Here is a 24895-nt window from a genome sequence, read left to right on the forward strand (position 1 = left end):
TTTGGTGAAACCTAATTACTTAAGCTGCCGATTAATTAGTTCTCCCGTAATCGATCAGCAAAATCCTGCTTCCCAGTGTTCATTAAATGGCTGCCTTTCAGTTTCAAATCAATCCTTCAGACAGTGTAACTCAGCAGCTACAATTTATCCTTATATGACTAAGGTAACATCTATTGTTACAGTTTACAGCACAAACTGCTGGGAATATTGGCAACAAATGATCACAAACAGGAAAGTGTTGCAAAAATCTTGCACTGCATGGGAGGTGGCTAAAACCTGCTATAGAAATTAAATTATGCTTTAAAACAAATTAAAAATGGCACGGTGAATTAAACAGTGAGCTGAATTAAAAAAAAAAAGAAAAAAATCCAGCTACGATCATCTAATACTTCATAACTGATATATTTTTTTAAAATACTGCATAACATTTGACATTTTTTGCCACTTTAAACGTAGTGTTTTTTTGTTTACACAGATTGAAAGGAGGATACGGATGCATAGAGATGCACAGTTTTAAACAATAGAATCATTACACTATATCAAACGATATTATAATTTGTGCATCCTGTTACTCCCCCAAGACTCCCTCCTATGGGGACTCCCCAAATCCCAAACTGGGGCACGTGAAGTAAAAATGGGAGCAAAAACCTTCATGAGACACAAGATGAAAACACCGCTATTTGTGTCACTTTTACTCCAAATTGCTTGCAGCTGTATCTCTTTAAGAAGCTTGTTAATCAACGTTCTTATATTTAATCCATGACAACCTAGTAGAGTATATATTGTGTTTCATAGTGTATTCTTTCTTGCTATTGTATTATAATGAAAATATAATTCATGGAAAGATATCTTTATTGCCACATGTGTACCTAACATACGTCATGCACGCAATATACATTTCTTTTTGTGCATTTCTGAAAAAAATGGAAATATTTGTTTGTCTGCAATACCTTATACAGTAAGTCTCTCTGGCAGCCAAAAGCTTAACAAATGCATTTCCATTATATACAGTATCAAGACATTCAGAGCCACCAACAGAAATCATGGGGCCCAGGACAAATGAAAGGAGCAGCCCCCCCCCCCCCCTCCAACCCATAGCGCACCTACCACGAATAAAAAAAAATTTGCGCGCACCTGTTACTTAACTGTTTTCTTATTATTATAATACGGAAAAAAACATTACAATGCAATCTGATTATTTAAATATTTTCAACAAAAGACAAAGATACCCAATGCTACATCCAATGTGACAAAAGGCTTGGGGGGGATTCAGTATGGGCCTGGGGGGTTGGGGGTTAAGTATGAGCCTGGGGGGGGTTAATTATTAGCCTGGGGAGAGGGGTTAATTATGGGCCTTTGGGGGGTTGTCCTGGGAGGTTTAAGTATGGGCCCGGGGGGGGTTAAGTATGGGCCTGGGGTTGGGTAAGAATGGGCCTGGGGGGAGGGGGTTAATTATAGGCCTGGGGGGAGGGGGTTAAGTATGGGCCTGGGGGGGTTAGTATGGGCCTGGGGGTGTTAAGTATGGGCCTCGGGGGGTTAAGTATGGGCCTGGGGGTGTTAACTATGGGCCTGGTGGCTGGTTAAGTATGAGCCTGGGGGAATAAGTATGGGCCTGGGTAGTTAAGTATGGGCCTGGGGGGTTTAAGTATGGACCTAAGGGGTAAAGTACAGAATGGGACTAAAATGAATTGTAGTACCTCTCTTCAACCGGTCCGTGGTGGGGGCCTTCGATCGTTCAGCGAGGGGGCTTTCAACCGGCCCGCGGGGGAGGCTTCAACCAGCCTGGAGAGGGGAGCCATCAACAGGCCCACGGGTGGGCCTTAAATCAACCGGTGCTTCAACCAGCCGGGGAAGCCTTCAACTGGCCTGTGCTTCAACCGGTCGGGGGAGCCTTCAATTGGCAGATGGTGGGGCTTGTTTAAGAGGGGAGATGGAAGGCATATGGGTGGGTTTGGGTGACTGACTGCCTGGGTGGGTGACTGACTGACAGGGAGGGTGGGTGACTGACTGCCTGGGTGGGTGACTGACTGCCTGGATGGGTGAGTGACTGCCTGTGTGGGTGACTGACTGCCTGGGTGACTGATTGACAGCCAGGGTGGGTGACTGACTGACTGCCTGGGTGGGTGACTGATTGCCTGGGTTGACTGACTGTCTGGGTGGGTGGGTGACTGACTGCCTGGGTGGGTGACTGACTGCCTTTGTGGGTGGGTGACTGACTGCCTAGGTGGGTGGGTGACAACCTGGGTAGGTGGGTTTCTGACTGGGTGGGTGACTGACTGGGTGGGTGCTGCCCGGGGCAGGAGGCTGGTGCAGGGGGAGCTGGGTTGGCGGGAGCAGGCTCGCCTTGGCGCTTCCCCATCCATTCCATGTTGGGAGCGGGGGTGAGCGGGTCCACAGGCCATATTTGTGGTGCTTCCCCCAGATCCAGAAGGTTAATATAGCTGTCTGTGAGTAGAGTTACTGGCTCTGCAATTCTTTTACCCAGGCTTTGCTGAAAAGCTGTGTAATGCGGCAGGCATTTATTTTACTGTATGTTAAATTGGATAAGAAGCAAAGAGGGACACACTGTGCTCATTTGCATGTCATTAACCAGAATCCCTGGCTGCAGTGGAAGCAGTGTTGGCTATGCAATAATGGGGAAATACAAGGTTGCAGACCTGCCTCAGACATGCGAATGTACCCACAAGTGTTATTTTTATTTACTGTTATTTTAAAAACATAGATATGTCAAACTACGTGAAATAATCACATAGTCTCAAGGTCTTTGTGACAGGTCCGTCAGCTTCGGAATCAGGGAGTTGCAATAGGAGGTTTACATGACACTCAGATAATATGTTTTCAAATTGTGCAACCATGTTCTTATCTTGTATTCATGCAGAATAAAAATCAGCCAGGGGAGGTGAACTTCTTTGGTTAATAATTGACATGAAAAGCAGAAAACTCTTACATCTGACGGAAATGCAAAGCAGAAAACCAAGCAATGTGTCAATCTTTTCACTTTCTTTTTGTTGATACATCTCCTATAATATATTAAGGCAAAACTTGTGCAATCCTTTACCATAGAATGTGGCTGACGTATCAAATACAAAAATCCTTTTATTTTATTAGTATTTGAATTTGTTTTGTCTTTGAGATATACAATATCATTTTTACCTCAGGATTGCACTGACTGCAACAAGTAAACAATTTAGATATGTACATATCCCCCCGGGCATTCATGTGTGTACATATCCACCCGGGCATTCATGTGTGTACATATCCCCCCAGGCATTCATGTGTGTACATATCCCCCCAGGCATTCATGTGTGTACATATCCCCCCGAGCATTCATGTGTGTACATGTCCCCCCGGGCATTCATGTGTGTACATATCCCCCCGGGCATTCATGTGTGTACATATCCCCCTGGGCATTCATGTGTGTACCGATGCAGTTAGATGTATCGCCACCCTGCCCTTGACTTGCTGCAGATGAACCATAGCACAAGTACAGCACAGGGGGGAATTCCCATCAGGATCAACATAGCAGGGGTTCCTGCTTCTTAATGGGACTCACCCAGAAACAGGGACCCCCGCTGCGTTATCCTTATGGGCAATTAATCTACTGAGTTTTTGCCATGGTGAAACTGCAATCTGGCTGTGGTCTTTCTGCATTTCAGATGTAGAATCCTTGGGGCAAACTGCTAAATAGATGTAAGTGCATCTGCTAGATGTGAGTGCTATAAAAGTATGAGAGACACCCTCTCGGTAAGCATGAGTGGAAATATATTGAACATAGATAAAAATGCAATCAGGCTGTTTTTTAAACATGCCCTGTGGAACATGTAAACCAGGGATTGCCAACTAGAACTAGGGCCACCAACAGGTCGGGTATTAGGGATATCCCTGCTTCATTCTGACTGAGCAACTGATTGAGCAACTTGTGCTGAAGCAGGGATACCCTTAAAAACTTACCTGTAGGTAACCATTGAGGACTGGAGTTGGCCACCTATGGTCTACAGTGATTCTCACTGATCCACCTGTGCTACAGCTGGGATATCCTTAGAACCTGACCTGTTAGTGGCCCTTGGGGCCTGGAATTGGCGACCCCTACCCTAGTGGATAATGGTAGTGATGTCTCTGAGTTGTAAAACTAGAGCAACACGTGCGCAAACTGTGCCGGATAAGCTGGTACAATGTTTTTGTACTAGTTTTACTGCAGTTTTTTTTGCCATAAATGTTGTGTCATTCAAGTTTATGGCAGTTCTCTTGCTATTGTAATGTAATGGGCAATGTACAGCCTTTGAATTCAGGACCTATGCATGAGCTTCTTATATTTAAAGAGGCAATCCAGGCAATTTTTTATACAGGTTTGAAGCAGGGCATCTCCGGAGCTGAACCCTATTAATTTCAGCGCCGGGGAACCCCTGCTACCAGATACTTTCCTCCGAATGGGTTGCCGGTATCTCTCTCCTTTTTAAAGCTCCCCATCACGTGGACCAATAGGAAGCTGCCATGGATGACACCACAGCTTCCTATTGGCTCACAAGAGACGGCAGCTTTGAAAAGCAGCCATAATGTGAACCCTGATACACAGCCGGAGAGGATACCGGCACCCCCTACAGAGGCAAGTACCGTATCTCCAGAAGCAGGGGCTTCCCGGAGCTGGGGTTCAATCTTGTTTAAAAAAAAAGAAAAGAAACATAAGGAAAATAGGCGCTTGGATTGCCTCTTTATACTGATTTTAAGACAGGTAGATATATTCCACCTCAGCACTGGTAGAGTTGTTTAACACTAGGGGAAGGGAAAAACAGAGGGTAAGGGAATGCATTTCATTAAAAAAAACATGCATCATTCATCTCCTACATGACTCCTATTGAAATGACCTAAATAAATGCAGATGCTCACAGGCCAACTTGGGGTTTCATGCAGTGGGGCGTATCAATGACAAAATAAAGTACCCTGAGCTCTTTTTATCAAACTCTCCCGGCTGAAAACCGGGTGCAGAAACAGGACAACATTTATCAAAGTAAAATAACCAAATGAAAAACAAATATTTGTTTCCCTGTGATAAGAGTACATTACTGAACGTGCAATAAAAATGTTATTCAATTTGCAAGAACACTCCCCCTTTAGGTTGTTTCCTGCACAGACTAACTGTCTGAAAAGTGATGAAAATGCCAGGAAATTACCAAGCAACGTTGATTTTTGGCTTTTCCCCCCACTCTTTAATTGTACATAACAGGCCACCCCCCCCCCCCTTACTGGATTAGAAAATAATACTGCAATGACTGTATCAACAGCATAAAGATATTGAACATTCGACATCACTTTAAATTACCAACAACATTATGTTGATTTGTCATAATATACCCATATGGTAGTAGCATAATAGATAACACATTTATACAATAATAATCAGTTAAAGTTCTTCAGATACCTCTTCAAGCTCTTTGCTCACAATGGTATTCAGTCTTTTAATTTCTGGAAGTGATTGATTTCTTCCCAGATATACGAACGAGTGCCACGCTCTCTTCCTCAGCATTCTACACTTTGAAACAAAGTTCTCATTTGTCACCAAGTACAGCAGGGGGTTAATGGCGCTGTTGAGGCATGCCAACCCTCTAGTAACTTGATAAGAGAGGTATACATTCTTCAAAGTCTGCGTGCATGTTCCCTGTAACTGCCAACCCCTGGACAGCAGATTAAGGTTTCGAAATATATGGTACGGAAAAAAGCACACAAAAAACAAAATCAAAACAATGAAAACCAGCTTCATACTTCTTCTTTTCAAGTTAGGATCGACGTTTTTATTTTTCGTCAGGACGGCAAGAATACGGGTGTAACATACCACAATGATAACAAATGGGATAAAGAACCCGGTAAATGTTATAACCATTGTGTAAGGCGTGTAGGCTTCTAAACTTTCATTAATGGTAGAATCGTGACAGTAGGTTGCATTGTGATCACTGTTTCTAAACAGAAGGTTTGGTAGAATCTGAATAATGACCCAAATCCACACCAGAAAACTGATAAAAAGTGAGTGTCGTAAATTCTGGAATCTGCCCATCATTTTCATGGGGTGTACTATACCCAAGTAGCGCTGGACACTTATGCAGGTGAGGAAGCTAATGCTTGCATACAAGTTTACATGGAATAGACAGCGAGCAAGCCGGCAGAATCCATAACCAAACATCCACTCTCCTTTGTTCATGTAATACGACACAAAGAAAGGCAGCGTGATGACATAGAGGAGGTCAGCAATGCCAAGGTTAAAAACAAACACGTTCAAATAACTCCACTTGCGCCAGTTCACGCACAAATTCCATAAGCCGAACGCGTTGGAAAAGAATCCGATCGTAAAGACGATGAGGTAAACGGTAGACAGATAACGAAATGTAAAGTTCTTGTTTACCCTGCATTCTGAACTCAAGTTGAGTTTGCCAAAAGTTGTAAAAGTTGATTCAAAGAAGCCGTCTTCCATATTTCCTTTCGGATTTAAATTGACAGATACAAAGCATCCAGGCACTGAAACTGGCTTTTTATTTTAGCTCTGATACTTCATTGCATTTCTCCGGTGTTGGTTGCAGTTCTGTTTTTTGCCAACCTCTGTCCACTGTTCCCACGTAACAACAGAAAAGTCACTGAATGCAGACAAACTGTTTGCTGTTCACACCTTCTCTTTGAATTGCAGCCACAAACTTTTAACATTGCTTTTCATTTCGACTCATGCTGAAACTCTATCAGATCACTTTACGTGTTATCATAAAAGAAAACACAGCTGACTGTGTCACTACAGAATGAGGCAGTGGAGTTTCTGCAAGTGTGTCCTGGACTGTAGCAAAGTGCAAGTACAATTCTTGCTCCTCCCAATCTTGAACTTGATAAACATGTAAATCAGCAGACACAATTGCAAGCAATTCACTCATGAGTATAGCCTACTTTTGGCACTATACCAGCTAGCTGCCACCGTGATATTATTCTTTGAACGCAAGAATTTAAGACACTTCAAAATATTTTTCATCTGATTCCCATAACATGGCATAGAATATAAATCTAACCAGGCATCAAATCTATTTCTAGTAACCATGTGCAGCACTGTACCAAATATATTGTTCTTATAACAGCTGTCGTATCTGTCAATACTACCCAGTAGTTATGAGGAGATTGCTATTAGTACAGTATGTGTAGTTCTTTAATTGTTTAATGTTGGAATGTGGGCAAAGAGGAGGGAGCAGAGGACACTTGTTGCTAGAGCAGGGAGTTAAGTTACTGGAGTAAGATTGTATCAGAAAAACAGACACAGGACAGGACTAGAAGTGCTGGATGTACTGTACTGTATAGCGCTATTTAATTTTTTTCAATTTTTTACTTACTTGCTACTTACCACAAGCTTGTCTAGGAACTTAGGAAGGACACCTATCCCAGACCTACAACTGGGACTTAGTGCAAGAAAACATATAGGGGAATGATGTGGGAGACCAACAAAGGGTGGGAAACACGAATGGGAGCATAAAAGATGGCTTTCAGGGTATTAGGGTCCGTTTGCAATGTTTTGTTTAAAAAGGAAGGTTTTTTTTTAATTCCTTTCTGAGTGGAAGCAAAGCTTCCTGATTTCTAAAGCCACAGAGAAATTATTTCACAATCTTGGAGCGGTTCTTGTCTATAACAGATTGGACCGATTAGATTTGAATAGATTGGACCTGAAGAGCTAGGAGAGGACTGGATAAGCTGCACTGGCAATGCAGGACTGGAGCAGGAAAGGACAGACAGTCCAAGTAAGGTACCAGAAGATCAGGCAAAGAAACAGATGAAAGGGCAATCCTTCCTAGGACCAAAGCGAACCAGTGACATGTTTAAGGGGCCTCATCTGGGTAAGGATTTTTTTAACCCAAATTTGACACCTACAGTATAAGTATTTGTAATTTATTTTTTTCAAATTAGACTTGGGATGGGTAATAGAAAACAGGCTGGGTTGTATTTCAGGTCAGAATGTACAGTATAGGGAAGGGCAGGGCAGGCAAGACGTAGTGCTGGGGCCATGTTGATTTGGCCTGATCTTTATCTACTGTATATTTTTGTCACATCTCCTGAGTTGTGACCTTAGTCTGTCCTCTAAACCAAACCAAATTGGTACAGGCTGGCAAAATATTCTTCAAAGCCCAATTATTGTATCCTGTTGTGCTGGTAAAATGCAAAATTATTATTACATGTTATACTACCGGTATTTTAGACATTATATATAATACAGAAAGCAGTTAGCTTACTTGTATACAATACAATACCTTTTTGAAGGGCTCCACAAGTTTTGAAAGGTTGAAAAGCACGGATCTACAGTAAACCATCCAGTCCTGCTTCCTCACCCTCTTCCCTGAGGCCTATGTCCAGTTCTATCCTATTCTGCTCTTTTATTCAAGCTTATTACTGGAGCCCAAATTTCAGAAATATACTAGTGTGCGGACTAACATTCAAGCTAAAGAAGACAATGTCACTATTATTTGCTATGCCAGATGCTAAACAGAATTTAGAACTGACAATGTTGTGCATAGAAGGCACAATGAATCCCTGCCCCAAAGGGCTTACTATCTAATTTTGGTGGTTCTAGAACAGGGAGATTAAGTTGCACATAAGGGAGAGCTGAAACCGAGATATGAAATGTGCTTACGAGCTTCAAATGCAGGGTTTTTACCAACAAACGACTTATTTAGTCTGCACAGCAGTGCACATTCAGGTGTCCAGACTTGCTGTACACGGTCCCAAAAACAGTGAGTCTTGCTGCCCGGGAGGATCAACTCTGCTGAATTCCATGCTTCTGAATGGGACCCACATGGATAACCCTCCACTTGACGGCCATCTGCTTAAAGAGAAAATTTATACTAATCTTTACTGAGCTGAACATCCATCTCCAAATCTGCAGCTGTGTTCCCGCAGTAAGATACAGGGATGTAAAGTATTTCCTTCTCCCTGGATGATGTACATGCCTGAATATGGGGTCTCTACATAATGAGAGGGAGCTATATGGCCATATGTGGCCATCTACATCATCAAAGGGGCTGAGCAGTGTTGTGTGTCCTGTCCAGCCCCCTTGATGATGTAGATGACCAAATATGAGCATATTGCCTTCCCCTCATGATGTAGAGACCCATATAAGGGCATCTACATCATCCTGGTGGAAGGAAATACTGTACAAACAAGGGTGAAAAGAATCTAGGGAGTCCCTACACAACCAATGTGATGTGTGGTGAGCCAAGTGGCAAAAAAATATTTGTGACTTTATATAGTACACAGTGAGTTATAACTCCCTGCTCTGACCCTCTGGTAGGGACTGTCCTTGGTGATCCCAAAAGGATTAAAATATTCTTCAAATATCCAGGGGGAGCATAGGAGCATGGGAGAAATTCAACCAAAAAAAGAACAGAAAAACATATCCAAGTGTAGATGTAATAAATGTGTTAATTTATACGAAAACTTGGCTCCTATGTGTTGCCTACTCACAGTGTGGCAGGTTTATATGGGCACATCCAGAACCTTGGTAATCTGTTATGTGTTGGAATCGAGAAGTTTGTACCTCAATATTGAAAAGAGAGAGGAATCATTGCACAGATCAAAAAGGTGTGAACTTTATATATAAAAAGTATAAGAATTGTACATTGGCTTTGCCCAGTCTATCATACCTTTTCAGGCTGCTGGGTAGTTTAGGCTGGGCGTGAATAAGCAGATACTGTTGCAGCTGCCTTATTTCTACAATTTACCTGGAATTGTTCGGGGCTGTTTGCTTTTACAGTCGAACTTGGCCGCGCGCAAGCCGCATCTCTTGGCCGCGCGCAAGCCGCATCTCCCATTCAGCGCTAATGGCGCTGAACAATGAAAGCGCCTGCGGCGCCGAAACTTTAAAAAAAAAGCCTGCGTCTGCCCGCGGTTTAAAAATTCCCGTGGTGGCGGCCGATTTAGACTAAAGGTGGCCGCCACTGTAGAAAAAGGAGGGCGCCAGAAAGTTTTATAAAACAAAACAGATTGGACCGATTAGATTTGAATAGATTGGACCTGAAGAGCTAGGAGAGGACTGGATAAGCTGCACTGGCAATGCAGGACTGGAGCAGGAAAGGACAGACAGTCCAAGTAAGGTACCAGAAGATCAGGCAAAGAAACAGATGAAAGGGCAATCCTTCCTAGGACCAAAGCGAACCAGTGACATGTTTAAGGGGCCTCATCTGGGTAAGGATTTTTTTAACCCAAATTTGACACCTACAGTATAAGTATTTGTAATTTATTTTTTTCAAATTAGACTTGGGAGGGGTAATAGAAAACAGGCTGGGTTGTATTTCAGGTCAGAATGTACAGTATAGGGAAGGGCAGGGCAGGCAAGACGTAGTGCTGGGGCCATGTTGATTTGGCCTGATCTTTATCTACTGTATATTTTTGTCACATCTCCTGAGTTGTGACCTTAGTCTGTCCTCTAAACCAAACCAAATTGGTACAGGCTGGCAAAATATTCTTCAAAGCCCAATTATTGTATCCTGTTGTGCTGGTAAAATGCAAAATTATTATTACATGTTATACTACCGGTATTTTAGACATTATATATAATACAGAAAGCAGTTAGCTTACTTGTATACAATACAATACCTTTTTGAAGGGCTCCACAAGTTTTGAAAGGTTGAAAAGCACGGATCTACAGTAAACCATCCAGTCCTGCTTCCTCACCCTCTTCCCTGAGGCCTATGTCCAGTTCTATCCTATTCTGCTCTTTTATTCAAGCTTATTACTGGAGCCCAAATTTCAGAAATATACTAGTGTGCGGACTAACATTCAAGCTAAAGAAGACAATGTCACTATTATTTGCTATGCCAGATGCTAAACAGAATTTAGAACTGACAATGTTGTGCATAGAAGGCACAATGAATCCCTGCCCCAAAGGGCTTACTATCTAATTTTGGTGGTTCAAGAACAGGGAGATTAAGTTGCACATAAGGGAGAGCTGAAACCGAGATATGAAATGTGCTTACGAGCTTCAAATGCAGGGTTTTTACCAACAAACGACTTATTTAGTCTGCACAGCAGTGCACATTCAGGTGTCCAGACTTGCTGTACACGGTCCCAAAAACAGTGAGTCTTGCTGCCCGGGAGGATCAACTCTGCTGAATTCCATGCTTCTGAATGGGACCCACATGGATAACCCTCCACTTGACGGCCATCTGCTTAAAGAGAAAATTTATACTAATCTTTACTGAGCTGAACATCCATCTCCAAATCTGCAGCTGTGTTCCCGCAGTAAGATACAGGGATGTAAAGTATTTCCTTCTCCCTGGATGATGTACATGCCTGAATATGGGGTCTCTACATAATGAGAGGGAGCTATATGGCCATATGTGGCCATCTACATCATCAAAGGGGCTGAGCAGTGTTGTGTGTCCTGTCCAGCCCCCTTGATGATGTAGATGACCAAATATGAGCATATTGCCTTCCCCTCATGATGTAGAGACCCATATAAGGGCATCTACATCATCCTGGTGGAAGGAAATACTGTACAAACAAGGGTGAAAAGAATCTAGGGAGTCCCTACACAACCAATGTGATGTGTGGTGAGCCAAGTGGCAAAAAAATATTTGTGACTTTATATAGTACACAGTGAGTTATAACTCCCTGCTCTGACCCTCTGGTAGGGACTGTCCTTGGTGATCCCAAAAGGATTAAAATATTCTTCAAATATCCAGGGGGAGCATAGGAGCATGGGAGAAATTCAACCAAAAAAAGAACAGAAAAACATATCCAAGTGTAGATGTAATAAATGTGTTAATTTATACGAAAACTTGGCTCCTATGTGTTGCCTACTCACAGTGTGGCAGGTTTATATGGGCACATCCAGAACCTTGGTAATCTGTTATGTGTTGGAATCGAGAAGTTTGTACCTCAATATTGAAAAGAGAGAGGAATCATTGCACAGATCAAAAAGGTGTGAACTTTATATATAAAAAGTATAAGAATTGTACATTGGCTTTGCCCAGTCTATCATACCTTTTCAGGCTGCTGGGTAGTTTAGGCTGGGCGTGAATAAGCAGATACTGTTGCAGCTGCCTTATTTCTACAATTTACCTGGAATTGTTCGGGGCTGTTTGCTTTTACAGTCGAACTTGGCCGCGCGCAAGCCGCATCTCTTGGCCGCGCGCAAGCCGCATCTCCCATTCAGCGCTAATGGCGCTGAACAATGAAAGCGCCTGCGGCGCCGAAACTTTAAAAAAAAAGCCTGCGTCTGCCCGCGGTTTAAAAATTCCCGTGGTGGCGGCCGATTTAGACTAAAGGTGGCCGCCACTGTAGAAAAAGGAGGGCGCCAGAAAGTTTTATAAAACAAAAAGTGCTTTATTTGACAGCCATCGATTCCACTCCACATACATTGACATACTTCACTCTTGACTGATAACTCGTTGCAAACATTAATATTCTGGACTTAATCCCCCTGGTAGCTATCACTCCTATGCTGGAAGCTATATTACTCAATGTACATGTAAGGGGGTCACCCCCGGTTCCCCTGATCTTCCTTTGCCCCCTGCCTTACCCCTGTGGCAGTGGGGGAAGGGGATGGCAACTTCTCCTGGTGGCCGCCACCATCTTTGTTGTGGCGCGAGGTTTGCGCAATGCACAGAGTTTGGCAAGGGTAACGGTGGCCATTACAAGTGTGCAGGAGTTCTGGGAAGTTGCGCAGGCGCAGTTAAGCGTAGCGGCAGCCATTACAGCTTCGCACAGGTGCAGGAGAGATCGCGCACGCGGTTCCCATAGGAAAGAGGTCCTGAATGGACTACATCTCCCAGCAGCCTCTGGGGAATGCCATTTGATCCCTGTCACCTGCAGCCAGCCACTGAGACTTGCAGATTCTCTGCAGCAGGGGAATTGATACAATGTTGTGTGCAGAATCAGGAAGCAGACTGAAGGACATGAGGCAGTCAGACTGAGGATACAGAGGGGGAAAGAAGGGGGGCAGAGAGCTGCGAGCTTCTGCCCTAGGCCAGAAATCCCCAGGCTAGAGCTGAGGCTCTGACTCCCCACTAGTGAGGGTGGGTGGTCACAGGGACAGGCCCTAGGATAGGGACCTGTCACATTAGAGAAGGAGAAGGAGCTCTGCATGTGGGGAGGCAAGTAGCCCCTACACTAGGCCCTATACCCCAGGCCCAGTTAGGCCCTGAGTCATTGAAAGGTTGGAGCTGCTACAGGGACATGCCCTAGATAGGGAACGGATCCCCTCAGCAGTCAGGTGTGTTTTAAGATAGTCAGGGACACAGCTGTGTGCACGTGGCCTGGCAAGTTTGGTCTGGGAACAGACCTCTTCAGGAAAGAAACAGTCTTCACGGTGGGAGCGTCTGGCGGGACATCACCCCACGCAGAGGCAGGTTTCATCGCAGGATCAGCGGTTCCTTTGTGAAGATTCATCATACCGAGTGTGGACACACTCGGCAGGTACAGTTACCAAGTGCACCACCATTACCGGTACCACACAGGCACTGATCACGCCTAAGGTTGCATAACTCTTGGGACACTTGGGACTCAGGGAATAAGGTGTGGGGTACAAGGCCCTGCGAGGTGTGTGGCTAGTAGTGTCTTCAGTGGGTGGAGTGATAAGATATTATCATAGAGTTATGTCAGTACATTAGAGCGTTAAGAGATATGTTATGTTCAGTAAAGCCCTTTGCTATTTCACATCCAGTGTATGTGTTCATTTGTATGTGTCCTGCGAGGAACAACTCCCGCTCTGCTGGGAGCCATCGCAGGTGGAGGCGCTGCACCATATAGTAGTAGTAAGAGTAATTCACCCCAGGTTTCCCATGGCGGAAGCTCAGCCCTCCTGGTTGCCAAACAGGTACAGCACCACACTGATAAGTAGTCAGATACACCTACCCACCTCAATCTCACTTAGAGTGGGGGTAAGAGGGCTACATACATTCAGCTATCTAAGTAATTATTCCCCCTAAAAGTGACTCCAATAGTGCAAAGTTCACACAAGCTTTGTTGCTCGACAGTAACCAACTCTTACAGTTAAGGACACTGGAATGGTGACGAGGTTACGAATCTTGCAAAATTTACCCTGTTTTTGCATCTGAACTACAGTTTGCAAACAATTCTCCATGTCTATGTAAGACAGGTTCCAGACTTAGAAATAGGGAGAGAGAGAGAGAGAGTGAGATGATTCTCTTGTACTTTTTAGAACTTTGAGGCTTGGCATGGAAAGTTGCAGGAACGCGATCATGGTGATTAACCCTGCTGGGAGACTCAACAGAGGAGAGTTCCCCCACTCCTCACACCCAGGGAAGGAACGCTTTGCTACATCTGTAACTTTTGTGAATTAAGAGTATCTGACCTCTTAGCATAATATTACTTGATGGTGATCCAATTGCTTTTGTGTTTGTATTTTTATTTATTGCAATTAAATGAATACGTCAGTATAAGGCGATACTTTGTTATTTGGATGAACATTCAATATTTTAGGACAAGCTTTCAAAGATTTCTCAGCTCAAGCAATACGGATTTACAAAAGATTCCATGGGGCCTATTCTCGTAGTGTGTCAATCTGCTTCTAAAGAGCCCTTTCCGTTTGGCTGGGCATGCTTTGCTATTCTGTAAGTCCTTCTCGCATGTCCAATCCGTGTCTAAAAGGCTTTTTTGGAAGCAGTTTCACCCTGGCTCTGCCAATCTGATTGGTTTGTCAAAAAAGCCTCAAACTCGCATTCTTTGACGACAACTGCAATTCTTGTAGCTCCAATTCTCAGTTCCACTTCTAAAAACTTGCATTCTTCAACTGCCATCTCAAGGGTGGAGAGAGCCTGAAATATGGGTTTGGCTGACAGAGCAAAGCCCATATGTCAGACTGGGGATGGCGTTAGCAGCACATCAGGTAATTTTGCTTCAAAGGCAAACACAATCCAGACATTTTGGCTGTTAAACCGTTTGGTTTATCACTTTTTATAGATGCAGTTTAGAAGATGCTATGTGCAGTAGAGAATAGGGTTTTTTTTTCGCACATTTCATTCCGCTTCTTCTGAACATGCCAAACCCTGCGATTGGGCAATGACAACTTCTGAGCTACAAGAAAAGGTTCCAATGAATTTAACACAGGTGTAAAATCCAAGATACATATTTATAAGAACTGAAGAAACGTCCCTGCCGGTTGTTACGCCTGATTCTTCATACCGAGCAACTGATCCAGATGCAAAGTACGGATTGGTGGACCTTGGAGCACATGGCAGACAGGCTGAGTGCCATTATCATATACGCCTAATTATTGTATTTTTTTGTACGTGTAATAGTTACCTTTTTATACATAAACAGAAAGGCCAGCGCATCATACAAAATGACACAACATATAGTGCAATACCCCAGTGCTTATCTGCTCATGAAAAAGGGTCATTTAGTTAAACCCCTTGGCCAAAAAGTTATAAGCCTGCAGCCACGTCACGGCATGACCAATCTGCAGGTCCTAACACTACCTGGCACAATTCTCATGTACCTCTCTTTTCTGCTGGAGGGAGAAAGACCATACTGGGTCTGTGCATACCTTTTTATACTACCAGTATATATTTTTTATATCTACTACACTGAGTGGTTGTGCGCTCCCTTTTTCTCTTCTCGATAGATTTGTGTTGCAGAGCCAATGATTTTGAGATGCAGCAAACGAGAAGTGGACTATTTATATGCACATTTATTTCCATAATCATAGACTATTTTGAGGTTTTCACATAGAGTATGTATTTCCACTTCTGTTCACATTGTGATCACTCTCATCTAGCTATAGCTGATGTTACATTTCGGTTGGTAATCATATGGAACTCCCATATGATTAGGTAGTTTTCCATAAAAGGCTTATAGATTTAGCAAGTTTTAACAGTCAATTTCTAATGAGTGCCAATTTCTAGTACATAGTTACATAGTAGATGCGGTTAAAAAAATACATATGTCCAACAAGTTCAACCTTTGGTAAATTTAGAGGACAGCTACTTTATCCTATATTTGTACTTATAGTATATTTATCCAGAAGAAGGCAAACAAAAAAAACCCACTGAAATATCATCTAATAATATATCATAAAGGGAAAAATAAATTCCTTCCCAACTTCAAATATTGGCAATCAAATTAATCCCTGGATTAACATAAGTCCCATGTCTACTTATTTAGTTTATCCCTGCATACTTTTCATTTCTAAAAAGATGTCCACATTTTGGAAGATATCTATTGTTCTGCTATCAGTCCACATGGGCAATGAATTCCACATTTTAACTGCCTTTACTGTAAAGAATCCTTTCCTTTGTTTCTGCTTGTCTACAACCGTGTCGTTTGTACTGCCTTTTGGATGACTAGTTCTATTGAAAGTATTGTCCCCAAATATATTTGTAGATAGTTATCATATCCCCTCTTAGACACCTCTTTTCTAATGCAAACAAATCTAATTTCCCTAGCATCTCCTCATAAATCAGATTATCCATCCCCTTTATTAATTTGGTGGCTCTTCTCTGCACTCTCTCTAGTTCCATCATCTCTTTTCTAAGGATTGGTGCCTCAAATTGTACTCAATGTTCGGTCTTACTAATGTTTTATAAAGGGGCATAGTTATGTTTACTTGTCTTCCATCCATTGCCCGTTTAATGCAAGATACGATCTTGTTTGCCTTTGCAGCTACTGCATGACATTGGGCACTATTGCTAAGCCTGCTGTCTACAATGATTCCTAAATCCTTTTCTATCAAGGATTCTCCTAATTTATCCCCAATAAATGAGTAAATTGCCTGTTTATTCTTGTTTCCCAAATGCATAGCCTTACATTTATTCAATAATTCTACTTGGGTGACTTTAGATGTCACTTCTTAATACACGATTATAGATCATTCTCTTGGTAAGGTTAGCTATTCAACACTTTTTACATGTTTCTAATTTTTCCACTGCACAGAGCACATTTATATGACTCAATTCTTTTTTTACTTGAACACAATTACTTTCTTTTGACACAGAATTCAATTTTCAAACAAGAGGCATGGCAAGGGGCACATCATTTGCACCATCATATGCCAATTTATTTATGGGATATTGGAAGTCCACTTTGTTTTGTGACAGCAATAAAAATTGGGATACTATTATTTTTTATCGTTGTTATATTAACGATTTAGTGCTCGATGCAGTAAGCACCAAAAAGGCATTCAAACTCGGCATGTTTTTGGGGTGTTGCCCTCGCAGTATGCAGGAAGGGCTGAATCCCAGGTGAATCCCTGTGAGAGCAACACGCCGAGTAGCTGGTGGTGAGACAGTCTACCTGTCGATTAGCTGCCGATAAGCTGTCCCCTGCCGAGATCAGCCTGCAGCAGAGAGTGATCTGCTACTCTCTGTGCGCAAACATCGGCAAAATAAAAAATATTTTTAATCAATTTTTATTCATAGTGTAGATATGCAGAGGGTCTCCGTAGCTAAACCGTGTTGGTTTCAGGTCCGGGGACCCCCTGCTTCCCGAGATACAGGCTCCTTTATGAGGTGCCGGTATACCTCTGCATTTAAATGTCCCGATCACGTGACCGTGGAATGTAAACAAAGCAGAGGGATACCAGCACCCCATAAAGGGGTCTGTATCTCGGGAAGCAGGGGGTCCCCGGACCTAAAACCAAAGCTCTGGAGACCCTCTGCACATCTACACTATGAGTAAAACACCCATATCAATAAACAATCATTCATTACCATAGCGGCTATCCGCTATGGTAATGAAGCAGCATTAATGTATTTTTAATAACAGTGTACGGGAGCAAGGGGTCCCCTCAGCTGAGCCGCATTGATTTCAGCCTCAGGGACACCCTGCTTCCCGAGTTACAGGCCCCAGTATGGGGCATCGGGTGCCAGTGTCGCCAACATCTTTATAGCATCCCAGACGCGACGTGCCCGCTATAAAGATGGCGGCGACACTGGCAACAATGCCCCAAACCGGGGCCTGTAACTTGGGAAGCAGGGGGTCCCTGAGCCAGAAATTAATGCGGTTCTGCTCAGGAGACCCCTGCTCCCGCACAATATTATTAAAATACATTAATGCTGCTTCATTACCATAGTGGCTATCCACTATGGCAATGAAGGGGTTAAGGCATAATAGCATGTTTCTTGTGGACAATTGCCCCCAATAAACTTTGCAATAAACAACATACCCCCCCCTATGCCCCCAACAACCCCTATACCCCCTAACATAAAGTATATACATTAAATTTTGTGATGCACAGCAATGATACTATAGGCCGGCGGTGGCACTCAGGTGTTCCCGCGGGTCTGCAATACCAATTCTGTGCCCCCCAAAAATAAGTAAAAAAACATAAATACTTGTAAATAAATACCCCACCCCCGCCCCGCCACGCGCTAACACATAAAGTATAGTAATGGGCAAAATTACTATTATCCACATATGGATAATAGTGCGTTTGCCCATTTAAAATACATAGAGCACAATAAATACATATTGCACTCACCCATGCCCGGCTGCCACAATGAAGGCCATCCTCATCTTGAAGGCAGATGATATAGAATGTTCAGCGCTCGTGCTGCAGGTATATAAAGTATTGGAATAAAAGTCCCCTTGCTCCATGTGTGTGGAGCGTCTCCCCGAACAGCTCCCAGGACAAGGTGATCCCCCATAAAAGGGGGGGGGGCACCCTGGAATACAAGAAGAAAAAGTGCACACAATGCGCAGCAGTGAAAAATGGTGAAAACAGTGAGGTTAGTATTCATTTTCTCGATCTAGAGATCTACATTGAAGCTAACACTATCCAAACTAGAACTCATTTTAAAGTTACAAATGTCAATTCATATTTCGATCCCTTCAGCTACCATGATAAAAGATGGGTTCAAAATATCCCATTCAATCAGTTTTTGAGATTAAAAAGAAATGATTCCAAGATCAAGGAGTTTGAAGAACAATCCTTATTTCTCAAAAAAAGATTTCTTGATAAAAAATATAATGAGGACTTGATAGATTCCTCGCTAAAAAGAACGGATAAAATCCAAAGGAAATCTTTGCTGAAATATCATCATAAAAAAGTAGAATGAGGTAACAGAAATAAGAACACTGTACCTCCTTTTATAACCCAATTTAGCGGAATGCACACTAATGTTAAAAAAGTGTTGCGGAAACATTGGGGGGTACTCAAAATGGATCCTATATTAGGTCCCCATTTGAAATCCCAACCTGGTGTAGTGTTTAAACGTGCACCTAATCTAAAAAGCTTGCTAGCTCCAAGTCACGTAGTTAGAAACACTGCAACATCTGGTGACATGAAGGCACGCCTGGGGATAGTAGGCACATATAAATGTGGCAAGTGCAAGGCGTGCAATCATGTCATTAAGGAGAAAACTGCTACGTCTTGTGCTACAAAACTTGTTTAAAACACTAAAAGCTTTATAAATTGCCTAACTACGCATGTGGTCTATGTCTTACAGTGTAGCTGTAATCTACAGTACATTGGTAAGACTAAGAGACCTTTCAAGATGCGTATGTTGGAACATTTGAGAAATGTGAAGAATATACCAAAAACTTTAGCTAAAGGTATGCCGCTTACTCCGCTATTAAAGCACTTTAAGGAAGTTCATAACAATGATCCCAGTTGTATTAAATTTAAAGGACTGGAAAGTGTACCACCAAATATTAGACAGGGTAATAGGGATAACCATCTACTGAAACGGGAACAATATTGGATCTATAAATTTCAAACTAGGTATCCCACTGGTTTTAATGAGCTAATTGAACTGACTCCATTTTTAAAAGAATGATATTACGTGTATGAGAAAATCATTAAGTGAGCTCATTATGTTTATAATGTATCTCTTTGTTTTCACGTGTGGGTGTATATTCAATCATTGATGTGTATATTGCAGTCTGGGCATGATAGATATATGGTTTACTGGGTCTGTAGTATCAAATATGCGTGGAGAGAAGGTAGAGCACTGCTGAAAAAAGTAGGGCTGGAGGCTGAGTAGTGAAAATTAAAAATGCTTTAATAGAGATGCATGGTAGCAAAAGCTACATAAAAAGGGTCCTCTAATGCATTTCGCGCTAAATAGCACTTGATAGCCTCCAGCCCTACTTTTTTCAGCAGTGCTCTACCTTCTCTCCACGCATATTTTATCTACACAACGGATGGATGCACGCGTATATGGAGCATAAGGGGTCTATCATGTGAGTCATTTATCTGTATTTCTTACATTGTGACTGTGACTATAGGGTATTTGCATGGCTCCAGCCTTTGGTTCAGGACACCATCCCTCTCTATAGTGAATGCACTGGGAGTCCTTTTATATAGGGGCTGTTTTGTGATTTCATTTTGAGGGTGGTTATATGCTTTCTGTCCATATCAGGCTTTATTTGGTGAGCTATATACCCTGTCACATATATACATTTTTTCATTGATTTGACTCAACCCTTGACTCCTGGGCTATATTGCCTTCATTGCACTATTCTGGGAATTAGAAGCACCATACAGAGATTCATTTCTCATCCTTTGGGTCTGTAGTATGTTTCACATTGGCAGTTTAGCAATGAATGGGTTAATATTTATTATTATTTTTCCTATTATTTTTCCTGTTTTCTGTATATGTAGTTGATAATGAGTATGTACAGTATGCCGTTTAAACCAGTTATATGTATAACTAGTTATGCTCAGCAAAGATTAGAAGTGAGAGCAGGGTACTAAACAGAAATAGGAACCAATAGCCAAGGAGGCGGAGCGGAGGTGCGCCCTTTGCGGAGGCTAGGATAGGCTGCAGGAGACAAGTGGGCATTAGGAGATCTTGCCATGCAGCTGGGGAGCGGTGCACGGTGTCACGTGAGGGCGCCACATGAGAGAGAAGCGCGGCACGTCTGAGGGGGTGGAGCTAAGCTCCATGGCCGCTTTAGAAGAGCTGCGCATGCGCACGATCTGTAAACAGAGCGGGGGTGCGCGCACAAGGTGGTGCCAGAGCGGAGGTCTGTGCAGAGACAGGTAAGGAGGGAACACGTCGCATTGGACGTGTTCCCCGATTCCTTACAGTATTCTCCCTTGAGGATCGGCCTCAGGATGATTCTCATAAGGCTTGTGCGGGAACCTGGCATAGAACCACCTCAACAAGCTGGGAGCGTGAATTTGATGAAGAGGTATCCATGAGCGTTCCTCCGGTCCAAAGCCTTTCCACTGTATGAGGAAATGGACAACTCCTCTGGAGTATCTGGAATCGATTATGGATTGAATTTCGAATTCCTCTTGACCCTGTACGATGACAGATAGAGGCTTGGGTGAGATGCCAGGAAACTGAGAACTTTGGAAAACAGGTTTTAACAATGAGACGTGGAAGACTAACGGTATTCTCATAGACTGAGGCAGTTGCAGGTGGTAAGACACAGGATTGACCTGTTCAAGAATGGTAAACAGACCCAGGAATCTTGGAGCCAGTTTCAGTGTAGGTGTCTTCAATCTTATGTTCTTTGATGAAAGCCACTTCTTGTCTCCAGGCCTAAACTTGGGTGCATTACGGCGATGGCGATCCGCCTTTGTCTTTTGTATGAGTACTGCTTCCTGTAGAGTTTTTTGGATCATTTTCCATGAATTTTGGAGCGAGTTTACTCTGGAATCTGCTGGTGGGACTCCGGAAAGATTGGAAGAAATAGGGAGATGAGCTGGATGGAACTCGTAATTTATAAAAAAAACGGTGATTCTTGGGTGGACTCATTTCTGAGAGAGTTGTGGGCAAATTTGGCCCATGGGAGCAGCTCCACCCAATTATCCTGTGCGTCAGAAATAAAGCATCGCAGATATTGCTCTAATGACTGGTTTGTTCGTCCGGTTCGTCCGTTGGTTTGGGGACGGTACCCAGAGGAAGAGTGATATCCAACCTTTGAGTGAAGGCACGCCAAAATTTTGAGACGAACTGTGACCCCCGGTCGGACACTATAGAGAGTGAAACTCCGTGAATACAAAATATTTATCTGATATAAATGTCTGCTAGAGTGGCAGAATTAGGAAGACCCTTGAGGGGAATGAAATGGGCCTGTTTGGAAAACCTATCAACAATAAAGAGAATATTATTCATCCCACTAGAGACAGGAAGCTCGACAATAAAGTCCATTGAGACGTGGGTCCACGGTCGGTCCAGAATGGGTAAGGGGCAAAGCAGACCAGACGGCTTATTGCGGGCAGACTTATTTCGAGCACAGGTGGAACTTGAGTTGATGAATTCTTTGATATCCTTAAACATATTGGGCCACCAAAAGATCGGAAGTTTGTTTTGTACCTGGGTGAACGGCAGACTAAGAGGAGTGACACCACTGAAGGATTTTCTGCTGAAATTGAGGTACAGCGTACAAACAGCCCTCCGGCACCTCCATACCCTCGGGAATGAGTGTCTGAGTCTCCAGGATCTTGTCCAGTACATCGAAAGAGTTAGCCGAGATGACATATTTGGTGGGTAATATGGTCTCAGGAATGTCTTCGGATTTGTCTTCATTGACGGGATAAGGCGTCGGCCTTTAGATTCTTGGTACCAGGATATTTGGAAATTATATAGTTGAATTTGGAAAAGAACAATGCCCAGCGAGCCTGGCGGGACACAGAGGCGACAGGCACCTTCGATGTATAAGAGATTTTATGGTCTGTGAGGATTGAAATCGGATTTTCAGTGCCTTCCAGGAGGTGCCTCCACTCTTGCAGAGCAAGTTTGATGGCCAAGAGTTCTGTTGACAACATCGTAGTGTTGCTCCGTGGGAGAGAATTTTTTTGAAAAAACCCACAGGGGTGTAGCTTATCCTGGGGAGACTGTCTCTGTGAGCGTACGGCTCCTGCTCCAAAATCCAAGGCATCTACTTCCAAAGTAAAAGGAAGTTTAGGGTCCGGATGACGTAAGATGGGAGCAGAGACAAATGGTTTTTTAAGAGTTTCAAAGGCCTGGCATGTTTCAGGAGATCAGGAAGAAGTGTCCTCATCTTTCTTCGTCAGGGCTCTGATGGGAGCCACTATGGCGGAAAAATGCCGGATACATTTACGATAATAATTGGCGAAGCCAAGGAACCGCTGAATCGACTTGAGAGAAGTGGGTTGGGGCCAATCTACCACTACTTTGAGTTTATCCAGATCCATGCAGAAGCCCTTGTCAGAGATAATGTAGCCCAAGATGGAAGTGGAAGTTTGGTGGAAAATCCATTTCCCCATCTTGGCATAAAGATGATTCTCGCGTAGACGGGAGATAACTAGTGTGGTGTGCTGGATATGTTCGGATAGAGACTTTCAAAAAATAAGAATATCATCGAGGTACTGTAGACAATTACAAAAATGTTGAGGACATCCCGAAAAATATCATTCATGAATTCTTGAAAGACAGCTGGGGCATTACAGAGCCCAAGAATCATGACCAAATATTCGTAATGGCCGTCTCGTGTATTGAAAGCCATCTTCCATTCGTCCCCTTGTCGTATGCGTATGAGATTGTAGGGCCCACAGAGATGAAGTTTAGAAAAAATGGAAGAACCTTGAAGACGATCAAACAATTCTGAAATGAGCAGTTCTTCAGGGTTATTTTGTTAAGACCCCTATAGTCTATGCATGGGCGGAGTGAACCATCTTTCGTCTTAACAAAAAAGAACCTAGCCCCAGCTGGAGAGGATGTAGCCCTAATGAACCCTCTCTTTAAGTTCTCCTGAATATACTCGGACATAGCCTTAGTTTTGGGAAGAGACAAAGGATACGATCTACCTTTAGGAAGGATGGCACCTGGCAGAAGATCGATGGTACAATCATAATGACGGTGAGGGGGAAGAGTTTCGGAACAGACTTTATCAAAGACATCAATGAAATCTGCATATACTTCAGGAAGCGTAGGTTTGGCAGGAGTACTGGTCTCTAAACCAGCGATAAGTTGTACAGAGGACACAGAAGTAACTTCAGAGGCAACACCCCTTTATATAGGTTTCTTGTCTGTCCAGTCTATAAGCGGGTTGTGTTGTTGGAGCCACGGGAGGCCCAGAATTACCTGTACAGAGGGTGAGAGGATAACATCCAGTGAGATCTCCTCCTTGTTACCGTCTACAGTGGAGAGAGTCTCTAATGAAATGAAGGCTGCCTGGAGAGGACGTCCATCAATAGCCTCTAGACCCAGCGGCATCTACTTTTTGACCATAGGAATCTTATGTTTGATAGCGAAATCTTGGTACATAAAATTTCCCCCAGACCCGGAATCGATGAAAGCAGAGGCAGGCTTTAGAAAGCCAGGACCATCAAGGAAGATTGACAGCATGACCCTGGTAGGCAGACTTCTCAATAGGAGGGGAAGAAGAAATGGTAACCAATGAGATCCACTCTTACCTCATTGGGTGTTGGCGTTTCCTGGCTTCATGGGACAGTGAAGCACCAAGTGACCCGACAGTCTGCAGTAGAGACATAATCCTCCACTCCTCCGACCTTGTTTCTCTGAAGGGGATAGCTGGTGACTTCCTAACTGCATTGGTTCTGGATCCTCAAGAGCTGGGAGAATGGGAGGAGACAGATTGGAGATCTGGCGTGAGAGAACATGAGTGATGGCGTTCAAGCCTCCTTTCCTGAAGGCGTTGATCCACCCTAATACATACGGCAATAAGATCCTCAAGCACCGTGGATCATTCTTGAGCAGCCAGTTCATTCTTCGATGTCTTGGAGAGACCCTGCCAGAAGGCTGCTGATAAAGTGTCATCATTCCAGCCCGTTTCCGCAACAATGGTCCGAAATTCAAGACCGTATCTTGCAACCGATCTGTGACCCTGTGAAATGTGAAACAATGAAGAAGCAGCAGTAACCTTACAGCCAGGGGTGTCGAAGACCTGTTTAAATGCTTTCTTGAAGCGTGGGAAGTCTTGGATAAACTCAGGTCTCTGCTCCCAGATGGGGGATGCCCACGCCAAGGCGTCTCCGGTTAGTAGAGCG

General features: G+C 43.3%; 1 protein-coding gene across 1 annotated transcript; it reads right to left on the minus strand.

Moving 5' to 3' along the window:
* Positions 1 to 540: 540 nt before the first annotated feature.
* Positions 541 to 6806, minus strand: LOC142466943 (P2Y purinoceptor 1-like). The gene has a single exon (XM_075572596.1). The coding sequence runs from the start codon at positions 6458 to 6460 to the stop codon at positions 5399 to 5401; it is 1062 nt and encodes a 353-aa protein (XP_075428711.1). The 5' UTR covers positions 6461 to 6806; the 3' UTR covers positions 541 to 5398.
* Positions 6807 to 24895: the final 18089 nt, after the last annotated feature.

The sequence above is a fragment of the Ascaphus truei genome, chromosome 15 (genome assembly GCF_040206685.1).
Source record: "Ascaphus truei isolate aAscTru1 chromosome 15, aAscTru1.hap1, whole genome shotgun sequence".
NCBI lineage: Eukaryota > Metazoa > Chordata > Amphibia > Anura > Ascaphidae > Ascaphus > Ascaphus truei.